Source organism: Syngnathus scovelli, chromosome 10 (genome assembly GCF_024217435.2).
Source record: "Syngnathus scovelli strain Florida chromosome 10, RoL_Ssco_1.2, whole genome shotgun sequence".
Taxonomy (NCBI): domain Eukaryota; kingdom Metazoa; phylum Chordata; class Actinopteri; order Syngnathiformes; family Syngnathidae; genus Syngnathus; species Syngnathus scovelli.
Genome location: NC_090856.1, coordinates 7,196,633 through 7,218,539, shown reverse-complemented (window position 1 = coordinate 7,218,539; position 21,907 = coordinate 7,196,633). Strand labels below are relative to the sequence as shown.

Below are 21,907 nucleotides of genomic sequence, written 5' to 3'. Positions count from 1 at the left end.
TTACTTTTTTTGTCTCCTTTTTATTAAACTACCAAACAAAAGCACTCATTGCTTGCTTCCCTGCACTTGGTTCCTCAATCATGTTGTAAAATAACAGCATAAGTGCAGAGAAATGTTCCTGCTTGAGAAGGAAAATATTAGTAATCAAAAATATATATATTTCAAGAATAAAATGTGAATTTATCAAAAACATCACTCTCCTTGATAAAAATCAGCAGAATATTTTTGACTCCAAGAGGTAAAACTGCATAACTGAGGCAACTGTGTTTAAACTTTTTATTGCTCCATAGCATTAAAAATCTCATTCCTCCATTGTAAAAGATGCCTTTAAAATAACACAAGTAAAATTGAGTAAATAAAAAAACATTGGCATTGTAAATTGATGTATAAGGGGAGGTTATTTTTTTGCAGTTTGAAATAACTAGTCTGTTCTTGTTTTTGGCACACCAAATTAGTCTGGACATTGTATATTATCTGATAGGTATGTGTACAGAGCCGCTAAACTACTTAACATTAAATACCACTCCTCTCCAAACATAATGCCTTTTTAAACTTCACTGTCCTTCACAAGTTCTATGGTGGTTTGTGAAATATTAATCTTAACATCATTGAAATAGATGAGCTTTTTACTAGCCCACCCATCCATGCTATCAGTGTTTGGGCTGAAGGTCCCAATCATTCAGTGAGCTATACACAAACAATTTTGACGTGATCGCAAAAGCACACCCTTGATCATCTTCATCTGTACTTACTAATGACATTTTAAAGGGAATTGTCCAAACAACCAACGCAACGTCAAGTGTTTCAATTCACTTCCTCGGACTTGCTGGCAAAAAAAAAAAAAAAAAAAAAAAACAAGCATGCAAACACTTTTGCGATGTGCACCCGTTCGCAAAGTTCTATTTAACGTGCAGTATTTGGAACTAAGTGTTCTGCAAGATGTTTGGCTGGCCGTGTTCTCTTCATGGCAATTCACTTACATTCTAAACCTTGTTTAAAAAGTCTGCACTTAATATTCCATAAAACATATTTTGTTGAATGGAGGGGCCACTTGTGTAAACTAGGTAATAAATTATTATAAACATAAATACTCTGACTGCAATTATAAAATAAGTTACTTATCTTTAAAATACAGAAAGAAAACATTTAAAACAGCCAACAAAAATAAGCTCTGTAGTTATCATTCCACAGCTGCATTCTGCGTCAACATTCGTTGTATTCATGGAATATCTGACAAAATAAATAAATAGATAAATAAAATCCTTGCATTGGTATTTTTTGTTTTGTTTTACAGTACCGTGAGATTTAGCTGGACAATGAGTTGGAATAGAGCAATTACAATGTGAGCGGCTGGACGAGTCCACTGTCTTCTGTTATGGGGGATGAAGGCAAAGTTGAGGAGGTTCTGATGGCAGCGTCAAAATTAATCAACGCGATGGCCGTCCCAATTCCCCTGTTGGTCGGACCTGGGGCAATAGGCCACGGTGGGTCTCCATCAGGTGTCCAGAGCTATTAAGAGTCATGAGCCTTATTGGGAGTTTGGCTGGAAGAAAGTCATAGGAGGCAGACTGAGGTCAAAAGGTGAAAGTCTTCAAAACCGGCATTGCCATGGTGACCTCAGAAGTGTCCCATCCTGGCGGCGTAAAGGCTGCGTGAGTGTGGCGCGACTGAGGAGAAGCGGCCAAAGCTGGACAAAGGCCACTTCATGATAAACTGGGAGGTCACTGGCAGGAGATACCTGGACAGACGGAGCCATGGAGGGACAAGGGGACAGGTTGCACATAATGAGAGGATTAGAGATACGAGGAGTCACGCTTTAGAGGTCAGGATGCTCAGCACTGACATCCAACCAAGTATTATTATTACGATACTCTCAATCTTCTTACTTTTGACACTATTTTGCTTACGTGCATTTGAAATTGAGAGGGCAATTTTAACTGGCACGCTTTATGAACGGAAGATCCTCACCTATCATTCTGCGGCACAGACGTCAGAACCTTTCTAAGACTCTTTTATGACACCTTCCACCGAGACAGAGCAGTGAGGCAGCTCCTGCTAACAGCGTTCCAGTACCTGAGAATGAGACCAGCGTCAGGTTGAGATAAGAGTCAGGAGGGCCTGAACCTTCCCGCTATCCTCCTCAGTTACTGGAAATGAGTCAGATATGGTTGTCAAAGCAATGTCAGATGAGATGATTAAATCCCGGCTATGGTTCGCTGAAGGTTATTCCAAATGTCAGGGTAATCAGACAAGATGACACAGTGGCAAGGTGGAATTCTTCCAGACGGATCATTTGGAAGAATGCCTCACATTTGATATCGCATTCGATATCTGTGACATAGCTGCATCATCCACAACTGAAGAACCTAAAAACCTCATGTAGTTAAAAAAAAAAAAAAAATACGATTCACGGTAGAGAAGGTTCAATCTGTCAGTCTAATCAAAGGGGAGTCGTTTAGGATTGTACTTTGAAGAAGAATGATCTTTTTTTTAAGCTGGTGAACAGAGAACAATTTTCTCTGACAGCTCTCTTTCTTTGGCAAATAGCTTTCAGACAAATTAGCTGGGCATCTTCTAATGTTGACCAGGGAAAAAAAGTATGTCTCTGAGGGTGTTCACTGCAGCCTCAGACCCAAGAGAGTTACCAGGGATTGAAATTAACTTCACTTGAAACATCGAGTGTCCTTGAAACGATTTCAAGTGGGCCGTAGGTATCCCTTCAGCACATCCTCTACTATGATTGGACTCCATGAACAGCAGTCTAGTTCATATGAAACGAAAAAAAGGCTTTTTTTGTGATTTAGTACACCTATGAACTGCTTGATGACCGTTGCTATAATTACTATTTCTTCTGAAATCCAACCTAGGCATGTCAATATGAAAAAAAAAAGGTCAAATATTGAATACCCATGGGGGTGAGTGTATTTTCACTGCTCCTCGTCTCCTATTCACTTTGAGCTTATTCTGCCCAGAGAAGGAATCACAGTATTGGCAGTCGTGCATATCTGACATCCATGCAGTCCTCTGTCACTGCTGGGTACATTTAATTGGAGCCTCATTCGTCATCTTCCAGGTCCATCCTCACTTTGATCATGAAGATCGTGGTAACAACGCTCTGCTGTCTCGAAAGCCGGGGGGAGGCTTGCTCATGCACTTCTGGTTTCATCTATCAGCTGAGACAGAAATCTACTCTTTCAGCTCCATATTTTACACTTACATTTAAACAGTAAGGACTGACAGACCTTCAACACCACTCCACGCAACTGCCATGCTGCGTTAAGAGGTCCAACGAACAGATTTACCGTCATGAAGGATAAATGGGGTGGCTGCTATGATAGCTGACGCAATCATAGGCCAAGTGGTACAAAGCAGCTTGAAGGTTATCTGCGGCACATATTCGACTCGACACCCCAATTAACCCTAATTACTTCTCAGACAGATGAAGGTTTCACAGAATCTGAAACTTTTGTCATCACAGTAAAACAAAATAGGGTAGTGGCATATAATTTGGGGTTTAACAAGGAAGTCATTAATGGATCCATTTGGCTCGTTCCTCTTATCTGCCCACACAGGCTGAAGGAGTTTTTATGTGGCTCACAAGCCTGATGACACACCTGGTCAGGGTACTTGCAGGAAAGGGTGCTTGAATGAGGAGGCAGGTGTGGTCAACAACAGACAACCTAAAGACCCTGGCAACAGAATCACTTGGCTGTGTGCCGACATTGGCTTAAATGCTTATTGGTGTGCATGTGTTCATGTGTTTGTGCGTGTACGTTTGTACACCAAAGATGACAACACATTCCCCATGTCTCGGATATTAATATACCGTATTTTCCACACTATAAGGCGCACCTAAAAACCTCCAATTTTCTCAAAAGCCAACAGTGCACCCTATAATCCGGTGCGCCTTATATATGGACCAATATGGACTCGTGGATGAGGACTAATTTATTAAAGTAAGCTTTACGTGTTTATTTTGTGTGTTGTGTGATATTAATGTTTGAGTAACGTTGAGTTATTGATATATTGTTATTGTTTTCACTATTCCGAGTGTTGCTATATTGTGAGTGCATTAACGTTTGAGCCATGTTGAGTTATTTATTCTATGCGCTTTATAATCCGGTGCGCCTTATATATGGACAAAGTTTTTAAATGGACCATTTATTGAAGGTGCGCCGTATAATCCGGTGCGCCTTATAGTGCAGAAAATACGGTAGTCTGAGAAAGGGATCTGCCGGGCGTTCTGAAACCAGGTCTAAATTGTGGTGCAGGTAATAGTAATTTATTGTAGAAGAAAGTTTAAAAGTCACGGTTGGCAGGATATACGTATGCAGTTGGTGCATTTTCATTTTGTTGTCTAATTCAGATTTTTATCCACACGAGAGGCTTGATTCCAAGATGATCATATACAATTTCATTTTTTTGTTGTGCTTTGTGCTGCCATGACATGTATAAAAATGGGCCCAATTGTGAGAACTTTTGGAATTGTGGAAATGTGGTTTGAATCTATCTTGAGTCCCTCCTCAGTCATAATTCTTTTTGTTTGCAAGACATTTTAGACAATTGTATACTTCGGTCTTGGTGGGAAGGCACTTTTTTTTCGTTCCAGTATGATTATGACCAATGCATGAAACTAAATCTTTCACAACAACACAAAAAGGAGGTTATCGTGACTGAAAATTAGGAGAAATATTTTTTTCCATCTTAACAGACTGCTCAGGCATCAGTCTCGCTGCCTTTTGGAATTCAATATGTTGTTTTCTGCAAGCCTTTCAAATACAGTGTCATCGCAATATGCGTCAGACAATCAACTTAAGTCAAACAACATGGAGCCAATATAAACTAAATACAGACGTGGCATTTATAAAAGATCTCAAACGAGATGTACCTCGCAAGTGTATGCTTGGCAAATCTAGTTGGAGGTCAGCCCAGTGACACAAACACTCTATTACTATTATTGATGTTGTGCAAAGTGAGGCTTTTATATAAAATGCACCCAGGCAAAGAAGCATTGAGTGAAACGCTGTGTTTTAACATGTGGCAGCAGGGTGACACACAGCAAGCCAGGCCTAAAGGTTGCATCATCGACAAACTCCAAACACAATCTCAATATGCCTTTCTCTCCTTCCCATCTAATATTGTGCATACAGATTTTGGAATTGATTTCGAAACATCTCACATTTCAAATAAATGCACAAGAAAGGAAGGAGAGGAAACCATGCTAGGCTACTGTTGGTGCTGAGCGGCAGGTGGGCCCAAGCGTCTAGCAGTGACAAGCAGAAGGCAGTGATCAAGGGACTGTGAGGGTTGGGGTTTAGCACATCTAAACCAAGCAGAGACCTGCATTGGGGGACGAAGAGACGGAGGAAGAGGAGGAAGAAGAAGCAGCAGTGACAGCAGCAGAGGTGGAGCCATGGGTAGAGACTGGTCCGGCAGCAAATGGAACGCTTTTTTTCCACATAAACATACAGAAGAAATCAGGAGAGACAAGCACATGCATGCTCGAATAGACTCTCAAGGTTACACCTACTGCAAAAACAGAAAAACACCAGCACGTTTTTTTCATGCTTGCATGAGTTACTAAATCCCATTAATCTGTTGATAACTTGTCTTTTTCGTCTATTCTTATGCAGAATTGACATGGAAAAAATGAGGCAGCGATATTTGGGTATTCACGCCCTCAGTGGTTGTATGATCCGTGGTATGAACACAAGGCTCACACAGTTCATGAGTTTTTACACTCTAGGTGCTAAGTGATAGCCTGTTAAAATATGTGTGAGTTATGAATCATGTAAAACGAGGCCCCGGGAAAAGAGAAGCTCTTGCTCTCATAGGGTCATTTGCTACACAGGCTCATCTGGGCTCTAATTGAATTAAGCAGGCCTCAGGGGGGGCTCGGGCTAACCTGAGCACTAATCTGTGGACCATTTTTTCCTATTAACAACACACTCACCCTCCCCACTCCCAACTCTCTCCTGTGTGCTGGCCCAAAGCATATGCACTTTAAAAGTTCACTCACTAAACCTGCTGCTTTCCTGCAGGGAGGGATCAGTCTGAGAAAGAAAAGAGGATGATATTTGGTGCCCTGTATTAAAATTGGGATTGGCTTGGAGGCTCTTTGAACAAGAAGGTTGTGGGGAAATTAAAACGTTCAACATTCTCACTCAAGTTTGGCTTAAGGTGGACAATGCTTTTTTATGCATTGAGCGATGGTCTTTCCAAAAGTAAAGCTTTAACATCTTGTGCCAGGATTTTCGCAACCTGAGACCAACTAGTAGATTAGATTTCTTAAATCCTGTCCTATCGAATGTATCCTTTACTATTATCGGGCCACCCAGATGGCTAAATTACTCCACTGCATTGGAAACATTATACAATAATAAAGAAACTTCACAGGGATGGTTTCACAGCAAGGCTTTTTTTTACCCCCTCACCTGGTGTCGTCCCATTCCGGACTGAGCCCGGTCAAAGAGCCCCGGGACTCCGAGACAAACTTGTAGACGACTAATAAACAGTCTCGGCACAGCTGCACCAGCCTGCGGCAGCATTGAAGCTCCTGAGGCGAAACCACCTCACTGCTCTTACTGAAGATGCTCTCCCATGATGAACTAGGAACAAACAAATAAACACAGTTTAGTTAACAGCTATTACTTTATTATTTATTTATTATTTTCAGAATTCCAGAAATTACATTTCTGGGACTGTCAGTTTCAAAAAGGTCGGTGACCCCCCCGGTCTACAGTTGAGTATGTATGTACTTTGTGAGCGACTGGAAACCAGTTCAGTGTGTACACTCAGAGGGTCAACTGGGATATGTTCCAGTTCATCCGATAAGTGGGTCGGTCTGACAGGGATGGCCCATTTTGTCACAGCATTCCAGTGCACAAAGCTAGGTTGGTGTGGAAGGCCCAAATCAAAAACAACTTGAATGTAAATTGTGATTTCCACCGACACAATCCCCTATCTTGTGAAAAGTCTGTGCAGGTTCATAAAGTTTGAAAGGGAGACCTTACTCCAAGCCTCTTTTTCCACTTCCAAATATGGTATAATGGACAGCTGTCCCACTACTTTTGTCCAAATAGTTTTTGGAGTATAAGGCCTGTATTTTCACCCCATGCAGATGCAAAGGAAGGCAGGGAGACACAAAAAGAGGAAGGTTGAAATAAATCTGAGTACAGTTAACCCCCTTTAAACCCCGGACATACCCCTGACTGAGAGAGAACTTCGGCAACGGCGCTACACAACCCTGGGTGGTACGTTTGATGTCAGCCTTCTTTCACTCCTTTGGGGGGTGGGAGCTGCCTCTTCTGAAAGGCTTCAAAACTGTTCCATTCCCCACCTCTTAAACAATTTCAAAGCCTGTTGAATTCATCGCCCACAATGCAGCTGGCCTGTTTGAATGTTGCTAAGTCCCTAAGATAAAGTATCAAACAACAGAAGAAGAGCAGGGTGGAGGGGTTGCACTTGGATTTGGAACAGGCTTTTGTGGTGCTCTTCTTTACTGTAGCTACGTGACACCAGGGCCCCCTGGCGAGTCCAACCATGTCGGGACCATGACCTACTGTTTGGAGATGCTGCAAAGACAATATGCACGTAAGCTAGCTGGATCAAGCAAAACATGCTGTGATCACACAAAAGCTCTATGAGAAGCAGCTGGTGGTGGTAGCTGAGGCTAAGCTAATCCTTGTGGGCCGCTGAGTGGAAAAATGTCTTTTGACCATTTTTTTATGATGTCTCACTCCTAGTGATACAGTCAGGGTATTGAATTTGCTTGCTACCTTCCTCGGTCTTGCAAAATCTGTGACGTGGGATACTCTGGTGGAGTTATGATTTTATTTTATTTTTCTGGGGGGGGGATAGAATATCTCAAGGAGTCTGTGAAACAAACAGACAAAAAAAATTTCTTCAGAAAGCGCTGATAGTCACTGTGTGTTCCTTATGAAGGACAGGTGAAAATGTGTAAAAACCTTCTGCAAAAAAAGGAAAATAATTACCGGAATAAACAATATGGAGTTTATTTATTAACTGAAGTCTTTAGCTGTTCTAGAACTCTGAGAAAATCGTGTTTTACAACAATGTTTGTAAACATACCCCAAGTTAGACTCTTTGTGCACCAAGTGTCAAAGTAAACACGTCTTGAGAATTCTCCATTTCATTTTTCACGAGAAGGAGTTGTGAGATCAGCATGTTGTTTAGAAGAGCTAACATGAAGGCAAACCTCTACTGCGTCTACTATATCTGTGCACATCTCGTTTTCCCACTTCACACACAAAGGATATGAACCTGTCCTTGCAGTGACTCTACGCTATGTCAAAGCAACAAAGATGATATAAATATCTTTTAAGAAAAACATTTCAGTAGACCATCAAAGCTCCCGATAAGCTTGAGCAAAGGAAGTAAAAAGCAATCAATCACTCTGTTTCCACATAAAACATTGGATTATTTTTTTTTACGCTCACCTGTGAAAGTCTCCCAAGCCATAGACCTTAATTTGCACTCCATCTCCACAGAGTTCTATGTTTGTTTCATTGCCAGAAGTTTTTTTTTTAAAGGAATACAGTTGGGTTTGCTGAGATTTGTCACTCACCTTCTGCCAGCTTGTGTTGTTCCATAAACAAGTTGGAAAAAAATCGACTGATGCTGCCGTAAATAAAGCTTGAGCATAATAAAGCATAACTATAGCTGTGTATCGGGTGTCATCCGTTCAGCCATGATAACCAACATTGGGGTTCTGAAGCATTTGAATCCAAGGTAACATATACAGACTGGACAAAAGCGGTCCAAGGACTGACCCGGTGGGACCCCACGTCATTGCCATGGGATCAGATTCAAAACTTCCAATGGTTACAAAATAACTCCAAGTAGGACCTGAACTAATTTAGGACAGCTCCAGTCAATCCCACACTGGTTTCCAACCTATTCAACAGTACCAACCTTCTCCACTGATTCCTCAGTTTAGATGGGCAACAGAAAGAGTCGTGGTGTTAGTAACTTCTTTCATTTGGATGGTTGATGGTGTGCTCAGTGTAACTTTCAAAGGCGCATATATTTTTCCGTAACCTTCCCCAGATTTGTGCTTCGACTCAATCCTGTCCATTAAATTTGAGTTGAGTTGTTTGCTATTTGTCAAATTGCAACCAGGAAAGGCAGAAAAGAGATAATGATTGAAAAAAAACCCTCTCTCATCAGTCAAATGTTTGCCCGTAACCCGGAACAAAAGACTCTCCCTTGTGACACCTCATAAGACATTCGGTACCTCTGCACTGGCCGGGCACACTTACCCAGAATTGGAAAAGCAGTTCCAGAGCCCTTGGCCATGACTCCAGAGTAGTCGATTGAAGACACGATTAAAGAGGCGGTACAAGTGAAGGCTTTCCAAATCTGGCTCTTTCCAAATCCGCTGTAGTGCTGAGCGCACATTGGTCCTCACAATGTCCAAAACCTGCGAGGGAAAAAAAAAAAACGGTGAAATATTTTTTCATGTAAACTTTGCAATAACGAAACCTATTGGAGACACTAGTTAAAACGGAGTTGAACAATCAGTCCTTAAGTTGTATGTTCAAGGTGAGAGATATAGAATATACACAGTACATATTTGTGGTGTGTGGGGGTTAATGGAGAAAAAGTACAGCGAAGTAGTGGCGAACATTGGCCAAAACTAATTGCTAGAACCACGTCAATCCTTGACAGAATGTGTCAAAATGTGAGGCGCTCGGTCCACCCTTCCATCTTCCCTTCCAACGTACACCTTTTCTTGTCCTCTCTCTTTCTTCCTTTTTTTTCCCTCCAAATCCTATCACAGAGCAGTGTGGCTTTTTGGACTTTTGATTCCTTGCTCCTCATTACTGACGCGCCTGTCAGATTGTACGCGCATGCATGTGTGTTTGGGACACGATGAGAGAAGATTTGCCTTCAGCAACACGACGCGAGCCAGACATGCTTACAGGCTGTCAGACAAACTGATAGATGAGTACACACACACGCACGCACGCACAGACATGTTTTGGTATGGTAATCAGATGGCAGAGCGGTGGGCGCTTCATTCCTGACCTCTGCCTGCTTCTCATTAGGCTGCTCCACTCCAAATCAAACATCAGCGTCACCGCAAAGCCGAGCACAGTAGGGGAGAAGGCGGCGACTGAGAGATGGCATCATTAGGGGCATGCTTACAGGGTGTCATTTCAAAAGTTGCCCCCTCTTCTAGTTTGTTTACATCCTGTTTCCATTCCTGAATCCCTTAATGGCGAGGTAATGAGCCTGAGCTTGCCTAGGTTTTCATCCCCTCAAATGATTGTAAATGCAAGTTTCATGATGTAAATTTAAAATAAATACTGTTAAAAGCACATCTGTGTACCTTGAAGGTGTGCAATAATTTTGGTAGATACATACCTTTCATTTTTTCAGCCTTTGATTACCTTCAGTCCAATAATCATTCATAAAGAATCATCAAGCATCCTTGTTACCTGGATTGATTGTTTGCTTACCTTCCGTTGTTTTGTGGAGTCCAATTTTACAAGCCAGTAGGAGGCTACCTTTGGTTTATGGTATTTCCAGTTGTCAAGGATCTGTGGACAAAACATTAAAAATATTATTATAATAATAATACATTTTATTCATAAGGCGCCTTTCAAGGCACTCAAGGTCGTCGTACAAACATAAAATAGCATACACAATTTAAAGAAAAACAAAAATGCTAAAAAATATTACATTAAATCATTAATAATATTTAATCAATCAAATGTAATTTGAATTCTGCAGTTTTGCAGCTTGATAATTAACTGAAGCTCATGTGAGAAAATGTGTACCTACTGATCGTAAACTGAAATACATTTCATGTTTAAATATGCATGCTCGGTTGTATTTTTTAAGTATTTATAGAACACAGTACATTTGCTTGCTCTGCTTTTCCTCCCATTGTGAACTGTTTGAGTCTTTTCTGGTTAGCTGTATCCTCATTTGTCACAGTTATGATAATATGTACACAAATTACCCTCAATTAAAACATAAAAACGCACTTGATGTAGTGCACCTTTCAGTGGTTTCAACTGCTACAAAAAAAGCTAATTTTGAGCTTGTGATAAAGGAGGCCATTAGTCTAACATGCTGACATTATGAGTGCAATATGCTTCTCACTTGAAACCATAACAGACATCAAATGCCAAAGACTGTTTTCATTTTAACTGAAGATGTATTCTTTCCTGAGGCTCCGCTGCTCTCATTAGGGTTTGTTAACATTACAGGTGTAGTGCTAATTGTCTAACATTCCCATTTCACAAACACACATACACACACAAATTGTTTATTTCATTGTGAGGACATTGTTTGGGCATACACTGTTGTGTGGTTATAGTACTACTGTATTTTGTGATATTTCTTTCTGGTTGCATGAAACCATACTTGAATAACCTTCATTTTGTGAATTCATAGAATTTGATGTAATCGGGGCTACTGGATGCAGAATGGTGGAGTAAATCTACACTTTTCTGGAGAAGTTGCACAAAAGCAAAAACATCCTTAGAATACACAGTGTTTGTTTGAACATCATTCAACAGTGGCAATTAAAAAATACTCTATACTTGGAGACACTTTTTTCAAATGTGGTTGTTTCCCATCACAAACTTTGTGGGTACATGTCAGAGTGGAAAAAAAATACAAAATGTTTTATTAAAACAGGTTTCGAGTTTTGGAGTTATAAAATTAATACAAGACATTAATAATAAAATTGTTAATTGTAACAAACAATCACTGATATTAACTCACTGCATACCTAGTATCTCCCGGCCTGCTAACCAAAGCTTCCCAAGGAAACAAAGCATTATTGACCCTACAGTTTGACCCTGATAGCGACAATTAAGAGTGGGTGATTTTTTTTTTTTATTGCTTCCATTTATGAATTGTTTTACGGCTATTCTGCTAGTCGGGGTTAAAGAGAGTCCGACGTCCGTCTGTCTTTTGAGCACTATGGGGACTTTGGTGCTGAGCGGACAGCTGGTTCTGAGGACAGCCATGGCTTTTAAAAGCGTCTGAGTCAGAAAATTAGACAGATGGGTGCTTTCATCAGACTCACGGGCATATTCATTGGACTGAGGTGCCGTTGCTTCACATGGAAATTCAAGGTGAAACTCTGCCTTGAATGGGTGACAAAAAGTGTGTGCATGCACGATTGTGTCTCGACTCAATGCTTCTATGCTTTTATTTCTTACAACCTCCGATATAGAAATAAAAATGATTACAAGTTTATGCAGGAGCAAAGTTTGACTATATTAATTGTCATAGCATGTTTCAGAAGTTACAATGGATTAACCCTGAGATGTTGCCAAAGATGTTGAATGGAGCAGCAGAAAATAGCGAGGGGCTACAAACATGTCATTGGGGTCCTGTGAAAGATGATGAGAAGCTAGCCAAGAGAGGAAATTCTATTGTGCGGGGAAGGGAGAGGTTCCACCAAGTTAGGCCATGATGGCTTCACAGAAGGGTCTCTAGCAGAAAAAAGTGGATCTCACATTTGTACCTCTTCACTGCTGCGCTCATTTTGTTCCTTAACACAAATATAAATAGGACCAGAACCCTGTTGCAAATATCATGGTATGATTTAAACTGTAAATATGTAGTAGCAGTTTTTGCAACATCGATGTAAAAAATAAATGACGGAAAGTTCTATTAACAACAAGTTTCAGTCAAGATGTTACACTTCAACTTGACATTTACTCGTACATCCTGTGCATCTTCCCTTCGGCCATAAGTAATTGTTAAAGTTGTACACGTGAAAATATACAAGTAGATGTGGCCCACTTACCTCATCCAGCACGGCCTCTGCCTCCTCCTCTGTTTTTCCAGGAAATCGGATCCTCATTGCAGTGAGCGCAGTTAGTGTTTGCCGTATAAGCTCCGCCTCTTGTTCTTTATTCCTTAGGTTAATTAGTGGATCACCCTAAACACATCCAAGAAGATTTTTTTACAATAAAATAACTGTTTCTATATAATTAAACTGATGACATAATAGCATTTTACATGATAATCATCTTTGCCATAAGTTCCAACTTTACGCTGTTCATTTTTAGCATTAATCCATTTTTTATATTTGATTTGTTGTGTGTTTGTGAGCTTACAATGTGAGAGTGGATAGTGCCCAGGCTGTTACTGTGAGGCACACGATGGGCAGAACCACTGCGGCTTAGCGAATGCGAGCGTAGTGTGGCGGAACTCGGCCGAACGAGGGTCGTGATGACAGGGACGTTAGGGGAGACCCGAGTAGACAGAACCCGCAGTTCATTGGGCGACGATAGGGAAGCGATGGACCGAGGACAGGAGATGGAGCGTCTGATTGGGCCGGAGTGAGTCGGAGAAACTGAAGGTGCCAGATTGGTTTTGATAGGCTTGACCGTTGGTTTCCAATGCATCCGACCTATAAAGACCAGAAAGAAAGGAGACTTGTAGAATATAAATTATATAAATTGTCATTTAGTCACATGGGCTGTCAGCTCCCCAACTACTTACTCTTCTTTTCCTTACTTATATTAGCAGCACGGTCTACTACTAATTGGCCAGTTTTGACAAAAAAATACGATGCCTTGACAAGGACTGACCTTTTTGGGGTGGCAAAATGCAATTTCCTAGTATAAATATGTCCATGTTATTAAGCATTTCACAGACTACATATGTCAAAGCATATGCTGACTCTCTTCATCACCCATGAAACTCCTTCAGCTGCTCTTGTCGTCAGTGTACTTGCATCTTGGCGATATATTTACTATGTGTGTCTGCATCACGTGTTTATGAATGTGTGGCTGCTGAAGAATCCCTGCTTTGAATGCCAAATGAGAGCTTTATGGGGCTTAGTCATCCAGCTCTTTGATGGCTTGGTGTGGAGTGGGTCTTGGCAGGGTTGCTGTCTTGCTCTGTACACACATCCACTCACAAACTCAGTCACAGTCCAAATGTTTCACAGCTTTGTCCGTTATTTCATTGCAAACGCAGTGAGCTCATATAAGGATCCTCTTTTACCCCTACTTGGGTGTTTTTTGTTCTATCCAGCAAGGTCGTCACATGGACAGTGATGAAAGGTGCTGTCTTTACTTGAAATGAATGAAAGTTTAGATGTTATTGAGGCATATACGGTACATATATCAAAAATATGCCCCAAAAACAACTTTACCTGAGCGTTCAGCCAAGTTCTTCTCCTTGCTCCCGAGGTCGTAAGAGACTTTTTTCTCCCTCTTTTCTCCACTTCTACTTCCCCCGTTTGCTTTTCTCCTCTCTTCCTCCTCTTCGTCTGAGGATGAGCAAGAGTTCTCAGCGCTGCTACCACTGGTGAAGTCGGCCAGATAGTCTGGCCGTTGACGGCGTGATGTCTGGCTGCACTCTGGCATGGTGGTCAAGGGCTGGCAGGGATGAACACGTTTAGACATGAGTTGTAGTAAAAAATACATAAAAATAATAATGTAGTGCATAAATATGTATTTGTAACAGTTTAGAAACAATGCAACTCCCCAATGGAATTTGATCGAATTTTCAAGGAAAATAAAGTCACGGAAAAATCCAGAGTTTAAATCCCGGTCGTTAATGATGGAAAGCTACCTCAATAAATCTCACAAAACTTCACAATATTTTGACTGAATGCAGAGCAACTCCATTTCCCAAAATGAAAAATGAAGACTAAAGAACTAGAAATTGATTGTAAATTTCTATAGCTCACCCAATATACAAGAAGCCTTCAAGGTCCCATCTGCCACTAGCTAAACTAAATAAATTCTGCACAAACTTTAACAAAAAAAGGGACATTGATCAAATCATGTCTATCTACCATCCTGAACGGTGACAAATTGATTAATAAAGCATGTCTACATTTGTTAGAGTATTACTATTAGCATGTCAACGCTGCCATACCAACCAAACTAATGGGCAGGATGTGATCAGGAGGGCTTACACAGTCACCGAAGGCTAGTTGTGTGGGTGATTGATGGAGGAGGATGAAGACGGTAAGAGATTAAGCTCACGAGGAGACAATAAAGGGGAAGATAAGAGCATCAGGTTAATAGAGAGAGAAATTAGGAGGAGGGCCCACAGAGAATTAAGTGCGACTGGACTGCGCTTTAAAAACCCGAAGCTATTTAGCGTATCACCATCTGCATTAAAAAAGCAACATGTGTTCAGGTAATACGTCTAAAAAGGTCGAAGCCTTCTAGATGACAATGGCAAAGCTTGGCCTGATATGACTGGGATTTCTCAACAGTGTCTGGACTTATGAACAGCGGCTTTCAATTATTTCCAGATGGATTTGTGAAGCCCTTGGAAGCGGATGAAGCTATGAAAAAGACCATATGGCTTGTCAAGTTGATGTAACCCTAGAAAAACAGATCAATGAAAGCAAGAGAAAGAGGAGAGATGCAGGACTGATGAAGTTGTGGTGGAGTCACATCCAAACTTGGAAAAAGTCTTACACAAGCAAGTGAAAATGAAACTTCACATCCTTTCTGTCTTGTGTCCTTCCTTCTCAAAAATCCTGTCTCCAATCACTATTTCTCACTCTCTATTCTAGCTTTTGGTTCAATTTTCACCAGATGGCGTGTTAGCACGACACCCCATGGAGTAAATTTACCCGTCACATCTCTTTCTTTCCCCGGCTCTGAATGTTCCCCTCCGCACGTTCGGCACCAGCAAAAGTGATGCCATCCAAATGAACTTGGACAACAGTGATTGTGTCTAAACAAGTCCTTATTCTAGCTAATGCGTCACTGAACTGCCCTGTCGAATGAGTGTTCCAGCCAATTTAGCCCTCAAGTGGGGAATGGATGTAGATGTGCGAGGAGGGGAAACGAGTTTGGGTGGGGGGGTGTATGTTGAAAGGAGGTGAGGGAAGCAAGGTGATGGAGGGAGTAATGTGCTGTCAAGGGAAATCTGGGGGGCGTGGAGGGGCATGTGACAGAGAAAGAGGGCGATAGAAAGATAGTGTGGCGAGAAAAAGCGGCGGTCTGACAGCTGTCCCCTCGAGGCACTCGGGTCCTTTCTTTGGGCCATTCCAATTCTTTCCTCTTGAGCCTAACACAGTACTCGGAATCACATCCGCTGTGGGCATTAGATCCACGCACCTGCCTACCATCCCCAACTCCCCATCGTTGTACTTTTACTTGGGGTCCCTGGAGGCAAGTGGCCTCTATTCTCCCTCGTCTTTCCCAGTTTGTACATCTCCTTCTCTCGCTAAAGCACCTTAGGGCCACGTTGCCTTGAGGATTTGCCCATCAGCTTCTCGTCATCCAGTTCGCATTGCTCCAACAGATCCAAGATGTCCTCTTCCTATATGCCGACACACACAAAAAAAACATCAGATAGATGATAAATAAAGGTATGATCTTAATTTCTATGCACAAGAAAAAACATCAAGGATCTAGGAAACATTTAAAAGAAAGTGGATACAGTATAATCAACACATTGGCCTTGTAGAGGAAAAGTGGCCTTAGGGACATTTAGCGCTATGATTATTCTGATAAAGATTAACTTTTAAAAAAGTGGTTCACAACCCTCATGGGTATACTCGGCCTTTTGCCTTTGCAAAGGTGGTTGTGATGTTATTTCACAGTTAAGAGCATGAAAAGATCTCATTTGCCACTCAAAGATTGAAACACGTCAAATTTAAAATGCACTTTCGGGTCTGTTGAAAAGACTTCAGGTTTCTGTTTTGTGTGGGTGTGTGGGTGTGCGTGCGTGCGTGCATGCGTGCATGCGTGTGTGTGAAACTTGTGTGTTTTCTCTAATTATTATGGTTTTTTCTCACGGGCATCATTTGGAAACATATACACCCAATAAACTGTGACTGTTTGGGTACAGTGTGCACACTTCAAAATCTAAAATACAGATTTCAGGTAATTATTGCCAGTATTATTCCACAGAGGAACGATAATGGGTGAACAAAATGGTGAAAGAAAATGCTGCAAGCCTAATATGGGATAATATTCTACAATATTTAGCAGTTTTTATTACAAACATAAAACACCGGGCACAATATTGTGTACACCTGTGCAATCTAAAATTAATTTAAATAATATTTTCTTTCATAGATGGCCATTCGCAGATCAAAATGGTTTGTGTGTTAGAGGGATAACAAAAATAATTTATTATCCTGCATCCAATTCTTACACCAAAAGAGCAAGTGTGCAATTCAATTCTGTTTGGAGCAAACTTTTTTGCTTGTTGAGGTTTGTTGAAAGAGCAGTATTTTATATCTGTTCTTGGCCGCTTCTACCGTGACATTCTCTGCCTTCCACAATCTGGCCTCCACATTGACACAGGACATTAATTTCTCCATTTATTTCCACTATAATAAAACTTGGATTACTGCTGGCGGTTGTATTCCAGCCAGTCAAGTTGTGGCTTCTGCAGTATATAACATGTCATGTCAGGATTTTAAGGGAATTTTTCAAATAATGTAATATAACCTTTCTGTTTCTGTGTTATGGTGTGCTTATGGCCACTAAATTGTTACCTTGGGGAAATGCTGTGTTGTTTCTTCTTCTAAGTTATATCAAAATATAATAAAAAAATATATATTTTTTAAAAAAAACATTTGAGCTACTGGGATTTTAATACTTTCACTTCAAAATTGTAATCCATCAATCCAATCGGTATTGGCCAAAAATGCTACGATGGTAAGGAAAACTTTGACAACAAAAATATTTTTTTTAAGGTGTAATATTCTGATCATGAATATTGGCACAATCACCTTACGGTATGATGGGCTTCTGAAACAACACAAACCCAAAAAAAAGATTCGGAAAAAGACAAAAAGTGATCTAGCAAAACAATTGATTAAGTGATGTGCTGAATATTTGCATCAAGATCAGATATAATTTTTTCTGATTATAACCTTCTAAAATTCACATTTCTCAAGATGTCCCTCCTTACAGCACGGCCTTGTTGTCACATTGTGACACTGTTATCTGACTGCAGAGCCTCATTTGTTCTTCTCAACTCGTCTCCATCCTTTCACACTTTGAACAAGATCGCATCTCTGTGTGTTGACTAAAAGTGCACGTTTCCTCTGCTTGCTCTTGATTGGCATCTGAACAAAAAAAACAAAACTTGAATCTGCTGAGATTCCGCCTTCAAACACAATACCATTGTAAAACACAAAATGTGACGAGCAAGAGGTGGATGTCTCAACAAAAGCTGCAATAGTTGCACATGACATCTCTGTCAAGTCCTTTCAGATTACTTTGTGTGGTGTCAGTCCAACTGTCAGACAAATGCTTTTCACCATTCACTCCCACCGTTAACTATTAGTTATCAACTTTGAAGCCTTTTCACTAACATACAAAAAGGAGGAAACGGGAAGAAAGGGAATCATGATATATGGAACCCAAATTGTGTCTCCCTGGCTTTAAAAGCTTACAGACATACTGCATGGGGATGGAGTGAATTGAAAAAGTGTCAGCTAAAAAAAGGGCAAAGGAAAAACCACAATTTTGACATTACTTGCAGATGACTTTTTCAGAACCCTAACAAAATGTTTGCTTGTGCAATTGCTGTTTGCATATTATGTGTGTGCGTGCGTGCGTGCGTGCGTGCGTGCGTGCGTGCGTGCGTGCGTGCGTGCGTGCGTGCGTGCGTGCGTGCGTGCGTGCGTGCGTGCGTGCGTGCGTGCGTGTGTCTGTGTGTGTCTATGTGTGAGAGCACGCATTTGACAGTCAGTCAGCCACCAAGATACGTGCCTTCATTTGTTTCAGAGGATTATTCATTTCCTTCTGAAGCGAGGCTGCTCGCCCAGCGAGGAAGGTCTGAAAGGCGGAAGAGAGCAGGCTTTCATACTTCTCCAACAGCAGCTTGTCATCTGGGGGGTAAATACGTCTGTTGGCCACAGAGACACATACACAAAGACAGAGAAGAGCACGGATAGTGAGGGTGGAGTGCAGCAAAAGGGAGAAAGAAGGGTCATCAATGCAGGGGAGAAAGAAAGGTGAAAACTGAAAAAGAAACAACTTCTGAAATTCTGAGCAGTTCACAAAGATGTGGGGAAAGAAGGGGGAACAACAAAGATGACAGGAGAGGCTTGCGAGGGCTTATAAAAAACGATGGAGTACAACCATAGGACTCTCAGGTTATAATACATCAGGTGAGCCGGAAAGAAAAGAGCCACAAGAAGTGGAAAACAAATTCATTTCAAGAATACAATGTAAACAAATGAAGAGGCTGAAGAAATGTAAGTAGCACAAAAAAGCAAACAAGTGGAAACCTCAAGATAAGGAACGGTATAAATGTCAGTCACTCTTACTCGCATATCTTCACTGTGACGGGCGCCAAAACCTCAAGACTAAACTAACAGCGCTAAGAGTTTTTGTTAGGCCTGCGGGGATTAGAGAGAATGTATAAACCACAGCCTGCTTATCCTGGGACTGCATCTCACAATGTGTCCGAAATCATCAGTTTAGCCATCAAATCAAAAGCTAATGATTGAGCAAGGATGGCGAGTGTCCATATGTGTCAACTGGAGCTGGTCATAAATACAAGACATCCTGAAAGCAAAAAAGATGTAATATCAACACAGCAACAGGTGTGACAATTTAATATAATGTTTTTTGGAAATTTATCTCCATGAGAGATGCAGGAGGGGCCATGATTTAAAAACAAGGATTCCTTGATTGTCACAGTTTGTACGTAAACCTCTAAATTTTAAGCCCCCGTAGTGCAACTCCAATTTTGTACCAGGACACTGTTTGAATACACCAAAATGTCTCAAATTGCAAATTATCTTCAATTGTCTGTTGATAAATATTTTAAATTTCCTGCAAAAGATGACAAATACCACACACAAAAAAAAGTTGATCTCTTTTAGACATTATTTAAATTGTTGTCTTGTGAATTTCTGTCCATTCATCCGGTGTATTAAACAAATTTAGAAGCATAAACCATAAAGTAAGAACAAAGCTTATAAATAAATGTTGGAACTTCAACTTGGGGCTAATGTGTGCATGCCACATCTTTGAGTAAATTCAGACAAAATTACTTCAACAGAAATTATTTTGTTTTTAGGATCACAGTATCAGTTCTGGCACAATATAATTTTTTTACAGCTCTGTGTTAAAAGGGTATTTAAAAAAAACATTGATCTGGGGGGAGCACAAGTAAAATAAGTATATAAATAAAGTATGAGGAGTCCAGATTTGAAGCATCAAAATATTTAGCAACATTTCATTGAAACCAATATTGCTGGAAGTTAAAGACCGTCAAACATCATTATCAAAAAAACAAACTCAAGCTTTTGTTTAGCTCGTGAAAATGTTGCTAACTGAACAGCCGGTGTGACAGAAAGACACAGAAGCAGAAATGCTTTACAAGGTCCTAAGCTGTACGTACATCATAACTTGTTTTTGAGACTTGTTGAGAGGTGGATCTGATCTATCTATGCGGTAGCTCTTTAGAGCTTGCACATTGTCTTCCAAGGTCTCACCGAGTTAACGGAGAATACAATGCAGGTGCGGGGGAGAACGGATGAATTGCAGCAAGAAAGTAAAGCACACATTGCGTCCTATTTCATGTTGCAAAGCAAAGAAACTTGCTGTTAATGTCGTACGTTTTTTGGCAATTTACATAAAGTTAACTTGTACAAATGCAGTATAATTCTTGTGTCAATGTGTGCATTACCGTTTCTGATTGGTCGCTCTGGTGCAGCATGATTTTTTTTTTTAGAGTAATCTATCGTATTTTCCGGATGATAAGGCACACCTAAAAACCTAAAATTTTCTCAAAAGCCGACAGTGCGCCTTATAGTCCGGTGCGCCTCATACTATATGGACCAAATTCCTAAATTTAAACTGCCCCGAAGCATTGTGTCATGAAATCAATCAAGTGGCCCGTTGAAGACTATGAATCATGAATCAAAAAGACTATGGATTATTATTTTGTGATTATAAAGTAATTTGTTTTGTCTGAAGTTGAAATAAAAAAGATAAAATGGAGAATGATTTGATTTGGATTAAAAATCTGACATGATGCATTAATGGTGCGCCTTATAGTCCAGTGTGCCTTACGTATATAAGGACAAAGTTTTAAAATGGGCTATTCATTGAAGGTGCGCCTTATAGTCTGGTGCGACTTATAGTTCGGAAAATACGGTAATAAATCAGCTGGAGCATATATTAATATTATGGGAGGAAAAGTCCTTGCCTGTAGTTGCCCAGATGTTGTTTTTCGTGCGCCTCCCTGTAGATCTGCTTGCGGACCTGCGCCAGTCGTTCTTTCTAGGAAAGGAGAAAGCCAAAAAGATTCATTCAGGTGCAATTCTGCCTCATAGTATAAGTCACCTATTTTCTTAATATAGGTATTTTTAGTGAAGGGAGGAATAGTTGGCACCAATAACAGTGAGAACTAAGTGGAAATGCGACACCCGAATGCGTACTTCAGACACGTCCCTTTTTAAATATAGGACACTCTTTCATACTACACACTGATTACGGTTGTGGCACATTCAAATGCAAATCCAAGAGGGTGCGAGGCGTGAAGTAATAGTAGCTATAGATGAGGAAAGCGGCCTGATTGAAATCTAATTGAATGGTATACACTTCTCTTGGAAAAATTGGGCTTTCAGTCTATTTGTGTGTGTAATGACCGGTTGTGCATTGAAATGTGATTAAATAATGTCCCTGACAAAACCTTGGAAATCATACTGACAGGTGCCGGTGATGGAACAATCTAGAGTTGGATTTGTGCAATGTGAACATTTTTGAATAGCTTTTAAAATTTGTTTGACCTCAGTTGAACAGCAGATGTTCCATATTAGCATGTGGCCAATAATGTAGAGAAAAACATATGAGGTGTGTCAGGAAAGATTCTTATTGAAAATTCAACTCAGAACTATCAGTTTTCCTCTTCAATGTGGGCCTGCACGTCTTCAAAGAGATGCTGTGGCGTTTATTTA

General features: G+C 40.6%; 1 protein-coding gene across 4 annotated transcripts in view; it reads right to left on the bottom strand.

The window, feature by feature from the left end:
* Positions 1-262: 262 nt before the first annotated feature.
* ttll7 (tubulin tyrosine ligase-like family, member 7) overlaps positions 263-21,907 on the bottom strand; it is a 46,107-nt gene continuing 24,462 nt past the window's right edge. For 2 of the 4 annotated variants that reach the window (XM_049721466.1, XM_049721470.1), the window contains exons 12-23: positions 21,157-21,230; positions 18,701-18,840; positions 16,207-16,289; positions 14,156-14,381; positions 13,110-13,405; positions 12,797-12,931; positions 10,485-10,565; positions 9,282-9,442; positions 6,435-6,608; positions 5,341-5,447; positions 1,969-2,073; positions 263-1,738 (exon numbers count right to left, since the gene is read on the bottom strand). In XM_049721466.1, the coding sequence (XP_049577423.1) occupies positions 1,991-2,073; positions 5,341-5,447; positions 6,435-6,608; positions 9,282-9,442; positions 10,485-10,565; positions 12,797-12,931; positions 13,110-13,405; positions 14,156-14,381; positions 16,207-16,289; positions 18,701-18,840; positions 21,157-21,230 (1,560 nt within the window). In that variant the 3' untranslated portion in view covers positions 263-1,738; positions 1,969-1,990. The remainder of the gene's footprint in view (positions 1,739-1,968; positions 2,074-5,340; positions 5,448-6,434; positions 6,609-9,281; positions 9,443-10,484; positions 10,566-12,796; positions 12,932-13,109; positions 13,406-14,155; positions 14,382-16,206; positions 16,290-18,700; positions 18,841-21,156; positions 21,231-21,907) is intronic. The other 2 variants (XM_049721481.1, XM_049721471.2) reach the window with 2 other exon arrangements.